A 6,784-nucleotide genomic window follows, 5' to 3' on the forward strand; every position below is an offset into this window, starting at 1 on the left:
TTTTATATACTAAAATAAAAAAATTGAATGTAATATAATTTTTTTTTTTGAAAATGAAATATATATATATATATATAGGCTTATTAGCACTTTTAGTCCCCTACGTTTCTCATATGTGCAAATGGGATCCCCAAACTTTAAAAATAGCATTTCGCTACCCCGACGTTTACCTCCGTCAACACTTCTGGTCCCCATACAGTTTTCTGTCAAAAAACTAACGGTTTCGGGGACCAAAAGTGCAATTGAACCCAAAAATTAATTTAAAAATTAAAAAAATTGAAAGTCCAAAAAAACCCTTGATCTTCATCTTCTTTCTGCATCATCTTCAAACTCAAAACTGAGATTGACACAAAATCTATTCTCTAATAGCACTTCCCCACCCTCAACCACCACTCTTCCTCCTCCTTCTTCACCCATCACCACCTGAAACCCAGAAAATACAGAACAAACCCAGAAAATATTTTCCCCCAAATCTCATCAACACACATCAAATTCCCAGAAATTGATGTATGCTCAGATCTGGAGAGATTATAGAAGATCTGATGAACTCTAGTCAAAAGCAAGCGAGATTGCGCTACTCTTCACTTTTTCACCCACCCTGCTCTTGAATGGCTTGGCAAGAATTAGTTCTTCAAGCATGGTAGGTTTTGGTGGGTCTTGCAGCTCTTTCTCATCGCAGGTCTTCAATTCGTTCAGCGTAGAGAGGAAAATCACTCTCTGCCTCTCTATAAATATCATTCCCAACGAATCTTAGAGATCTGTGAATTTATCACTAGCTCCGTGTTGTTTTGTTGTATTTGGTTATTTGCATAATTGCATCTGACTCCATCTGGGCATATCTTTATAATATTATCCTTTGATCTTTTAAATAGAATAAGTTGGAATCTTTATTGCTGATTGTGTGAGAGAGATATTAAGGTCTTTGTGTGTGGTTGTGTGCGAGTATGTTTGGGTGGGTTATGGTCTGAACTCTGAATCTCTTTTTTTTCTCGTATGTATATGAGGATGAGGATGAAGGAGATAAAGAATTAAAGATGTTTGTGAGATGAAAAAGAGGATGAAGATGATTTTGATTTTTAATATTAGAGAAAATTATGAAGATGATGGAAGAAGAAGAGGGAGATGATGAATTTTCTGGGTTTTTTTTATTTTTTAATTATTTGTTTTGGTTTAATTACATATTTGCCCTTAAAACCGTTAGTTTTTTGACGGAAAATTGTCCGGGGACCAAAAGTGTTGACGGAGGTAAACGTCGGGGTAGCAAAATGCTATTTTTAAAGTTTGGGGATCCCATTTGCACAAATGAGAAACGTGGGGGACCAAAAGTGCTAATAAACCATATATATATATATATATATATATATATAAGGATAAAGTTGAGAAATAACCCTTCTCAACATGGGTACAGTAACGAAGCTAACAAAAACTCAGTCACTACGGCACAACCCTTCCAAAACCCTACAAGCAAACAACAACCCACAAAGAAACCAAACCAGCAGTACAAACCAAAAGACCCAATTAAAACCCAATCAAAACCCAGTCCATGTCGTAGTGATGATGTAACGCCCCGACTTTCAGGGGTCACCATAGTAATCTGCTAAAATAAATATGCAATGTTTTCCCAAAAGGATTTATAAACACAAGTATATTTTTTTTCTCTTCAACGTGTTTCCAAAACATGTCATGCCTACTCCCAACTGTAAATAAAATTACATTAAGCCTTGAATAAGGCAAGTACCCGAGGGTAAAGACGAAAACACACATCCTACAGAACCTAACAAGTAGAAACACATTCAGCAAAGAATCTATTATGCAACAACACCATAAATCTGACTTACTCCCTACGATCTCCACATCGGGAAACCGCAGGAAAGCAAAGCACCGGAACTTACCCTAAAACTTCAAATATAACTTCCTAAAAACATTAAGCAAGCTTTAACCAATAATGGTAAGCTCTCTATCCCAAGGCTCTAACCCTACGCCCGACTCTATTCTTCGAGTCTTCCACAGTTCTTCAAATCCTCATCTCCAACTCGCACAAAGGTTAAACTCCATCAAAGATTCTCCATCGCCTAATAGCGTAAAGCTTCCAAACAACAAGTAGCAAGCAGAAAGGGTTAGCTCCATACAATTACCACATATAAAAGAGAAAAGCATGCTTAGTCTCGACCTAGGAGCGGAAATAGCCTCTTCACTACTTATCCATTCTAACGATTTTGAGTTTCGCTTAAACAGCGCTCTAGGAGCGGAAATAGCCTTTTTCGGACACTCTCGACCTTAGTCGGGTGCGAATACAACTCGTGCAATCGCTTAAGCTGACCAAAGTATCATCCATAGTCATAAACTGAACTTAATTATCATATAAATAATTTTCGTGACTCACAAGGGTTTGAGTCAGGAAAATTTGTGAGTCACGAAAATAACATAAAATTATAGAATATAAATACTCAATTAATTAATATAACAAAAATAAATAAATAATCTAGTTATTTATTTCAAGGTCTTACAGATGAGCACCAAGCTAGAACAAACAGAAAAAAAAAAAAACCATACTAGATAAAGCAAAGGACCAACAAAACACGGCTCGGCAACACCTCCAAACCACCTCAAGACCCAGAACAAATCACCCAATAAAAAACCAAGCAAAACAGTTGAGGCCGGAAGGTAACCGTAGCCTCAACCCTTCAAATAGATTTGATAGATGAGGAAAGGAACCAGACCCTTGCAGAGAAACAAAACCGTTGAGGCCGGAAGGAGACCGTAGCCTCAACGACCTTCACAGAACCGGACGACAGAATTGATCCGAGCAGCAGCACCGCACCCCATCAACTTTCAGCCAACACGACAGCAAGCATTATCCCTCAAACGCCGGAACCCAAAGCAAGACCCCAAAGCTGAAACACCAAAACCAAAGTTCCCAGCCAAAACCAATGGTAGATTTGAGCCATGCCTCGCCGGAAAACGTCGACCAAGGAGAAGAAAGCACCCGATGAAACCTTCTAGCAAACCCCAAAAGATAGCCCTAAACACAAATCTGTGCAAATTTGTGCAGAAAACGCAGGCGGCGGAACAGGTCGGTTGAGAGAGACCGGCCCAAGAAGATGAAGCCGACGGCGACTACCAGCGAAGAGGGGTTAAAGAACTACGTCGTCGAACCGTTTGCAGCACCCCGAAAACATCAGAGAAGGACGAAAAGAAAAGCTAAATCAGAGAGGGTGAAAGGGTGGGGCAACCGCAGCTCAGGGAAGGAGGCGCGATGGCCACCCAAGCGGTATGAGAATATGCAGTTCTAACCCTAGCAGAGGCTAGGAAACAAAAACATGAATACGTTCAAAATAATATCAAGTATGTCATTAAAAAATTGATATCAAATTGAATTTAGAAAAAATAAAGAAATCGAATAAGAAAGCAAAGGAATTAATTTACTGCCAATTCGAATGAAGAAAAAAAATTCTTTTCCCTAAGGCTGTATGTCTTTTTTGAGTCTCCTCAAGTCCAAACCATTTGGACCCCTTAGAGGTTCCAACCAAGGAGCACGAAGATCCCAAAACCGCATAGTTTCGCTAAAAACTCAATAAGGGTGGTCCTTCTTTTGAACCCGCTTTCAAGACAAGGGGGCTTATTATCCAATCTTGGGGTAAATGGTATCTTCTGTTTGATTTGGAAATTAACTTAAAATTTTTGTATTTTATATTTTCGTATATACATTTTGAAGATTAAAATGGTTTGTATATTGATTCAAAGCATAATAAATTAGAAAAAAAAAAAGAATTAGAATGTAACTAGGATTAAAAAAAAACTTAAATAGGTGATATACGTTTTTAAAAAAGGAAAACGAGAGGAAATATGAAAAGATTTGAAGTATGCCGACAAAGTAATCATATTTCATCCGTGCATAGCGCAAGATCAAAACTAGCTTATTATATTTTTATAATTCCAAAATTTTGAATACCACTGATAATTAATATTGTTCCACACTACATTATATAAGCTTTTTAAATCTAATACATTAATTAACTTCATTACATATTTTGCTTCATCAGCCTTACTATATTATAAGAACCTTAAAATCAAGGGGAGTATTTAGTTAGATTTTGGATAAAATGATTCTATTACGTTTTGATCCACTTAGATTTATTTTGTCAGATCCAATTTTTTGTTGTTTTTTTTAATTTAAGTTCGATTTCCACGGGCCGACCTCCTCATCACGATGAAAAAAAAAATCCAAAATAGGCCCAAAAAAGTTTACTTGACCGAACAGTCAAAACCGCAACCAGATTTTTTCATTTGGTCAGCCCGTTAAAGATCGGTTTGGCCGGTTCTTAATCGATTTCCTTGATTTCGGATTTTGTAATTATTTCATATCAACCATGAGTGCGATTCTTAGTTCAATCGGTGGAACTAGTTCGTCAAGTTTGACTTTACAACCATACCTGCGATTCTCAGTTCAATCGGTGTACTCTTATTCCTCAATCTTCATGATAAGCTTACGACTTTCTCGAAAACTATCATATATGATCATAATGTTGTAAGTATGTGGTCCTTACCCAACAACTTAAACTTTTGGGATAATTGGTTACTTAAGATGATATCAGAGTCTTTATACCATGTAAGATGTGATAAATCTCACCACAATTTGTGTGAGATAGACAAAACTATTTATAGCAGGAAAAATACAGAATATGTTAAGAAATATTCTAAGGAATATTACAAAATATGCTAAGGAATAATAAAGGAATATTCAGTAGAATATTACACCTATTTATCTTTAACATAACTGAACAATCAAAGAATATGTAAGAGTTTGAAAGTGAGAGAGAGATTTCACTATTTGAGGGAAGCATAAACTTCATTTTATTCAATTAAAGTATAAAGTATGTTTATGTACAATGCTCTCTTCTTGTGGGACTCTTCTTGTGGGATGGGACAAGGTAACCAGGCCCAAGAACGAAGGAGGTTTGGCTCTTCGTGATATGAACCAGGCCAACACAACATTGCTTTTTAAAGCTATATGGAGCATCTTCCATAATCCTCAAAAGTTGTGGGTCCAAGCCCTTAAACATAAATACTTGAGTAAATCTTCTATTTTGCAGGTCCAAGCTAAGCCATCAGATTCTCATGTGTGGAAGGGGCTGCTCAAAGCTAGAGACCAGTTGAAGTCAGGCTTTTAGTATCGTTTAGGTGAGGGTAATACCTCACTGTGGTACGCTGATTGGAGCGGCAATGGAAACTTGGCAAACCAGATACCGTATGTTGACATCCACCACACCGAATTAGCCTTGAAGGATATAATCGCTAGTGGAGTGTGGAATCTTGATCTCCTCCTTACTGCCATGCCCACTGACTTCCTCCAGCAGTTGCAGCGTATAGAGCCGCGAGTTACCCAGGGGCGGCGTGATTCTTGGATTTGGCAACCCAGTGACAAGGGTTGCTACACGGTCCGGGATGCTTACCTTTGGCTGAGAAACTAGGTCCAGCCGCCGGCAACAACGTCAGAGGATTGGCGTTGGATTTGGCACACGAAAATCCCAGAGAAAGTGCATCTTTTTATCTGGTTGGTGATGCATAACTCTATTCAAGTGAACCAATACCGCTTCAAGTGCAATTTGACGGACTCACTGGCCTGCGGGAGGTGCTCATCGATGGAGGAAGACATTCTCCACTTTCTTAGAGACTGCCCACACTCTAGGGAAATTTGGAGAATGGCAGGAGCCCTAAGGTGGCCAGGTTTTCTAGCTGAAGACTATAGACATTGGGTGCGGCGGCAAGCTCAGGGGGTGCACAGCGTGAAATTGATGCTCTGCCTCTGGGGAATCTGGAAGTGGAGAAATAACATGGTTTTTGAACCATCTCCTTGGCCCCTCCAAGAAGCATGGCGGCGCATTTGCCATGAGCATGATGATACCGTAAAAGCCATGGATAGAGGCCTTCAACCGACGGAAGCAGGGTGGCTTTGCAGTAGATGGAAGCTGCCACCAACGGGTTATGTTAGTCTGTGTGTGGATGGTAGCTATCAAAGCCATGAGCATTGTATGGGGGCAGGAGGGTTGCTGCGCGATGAGCTAGGGAAGTGGGTGAGAGGTTTCCAGGCTTTCCAAGCAGGAGGGAACCCACTGTTATCAGAAGCTTGGGCCTTGAAAATAGGATTACAGATAACTTGGGATACAGACTTCAGAGATGTGATTTGTAATTTGGATTGTGGTGAGCTTCTAAAATCATTGGGAGAAGTTGACAGCAGACATTTCCTCCCTATCTTGGATGATATTATTCAGTTATTGGATAGACCGTGGAGAGTCTCTTTGAGTGCCTTCAGCCGTGATTGTAACATGCCTGCCGACTGGTTAGCCAAAAGAGGAGCTTCGAACCCAGAACTGCCTCTTTGTCTGCTAGATACTCCGCCTATGGGGCTTGAAACCCTCATTATGAGGGATCGTTTGGCTGCTTTGTAGTTGTTTTTGTTGTTGTTTATTTTGAAGGTATGAAAAACGATAGAAAGAGGGGTTTGAATAGCGTTTTACAACTAAAAGCTCGACCCACGTGAGATTTAAATAAATCTCTTCAACCACCAAGAATAAAAGTGCTGAGATAAGAGTTAAGGAAAGCACACAAATGATTTTATCCTGGTTCACTTGATAAATCCCTCAAGCTAATCCAGTCCACCCGTTAAGGTGATTTCTTCCTTCTTAGAATGAAGGCAATCCACTAATCAGAGTTTTGTTACAACAGCACTTGCTACCTGCAAAGTGACTAACAATACACTGACTTAGCTATCACTAAGATTCAC

The 6,784-nt window shown here is 39.3% G+C and overlaps 1 protein-coding gene across 1 annotated transcript; it reads left to right on the forward strand.

Annotated features, from left to right (window-relative positions):
• The first annotated feature begins 5,642 nt into the window (after positions 1-5,642).
• Positions 5,643-6,449, forward strand: LOC130712565 (uncharacterized). The gene has a single exon (XM_057562393.1). The coding sequence runs from the start codon at positions 5,643-5,645 to the stop codon at positions 6,447-6,449; it is 807 nt and encodes a 268-aa protein (XP_057418376.1).
• The last annotated feature ends 335 nt before the right edge of the window (positions 6,450-6,784 follow it).

This window comes from Lotus japonicus, chromosome 4 (genome assembly GCF_012489685.1).
Source record: "Lotus japonicus ecotype B-129 chromosome 4, LjGifu_v1.2".
Lineage (NCBI taxonomy): Eukaryota > Viridiplantae > Streptophyta > Magnoliopsida > Fabales > Fabaceae > Lotus > Lotus japonicus.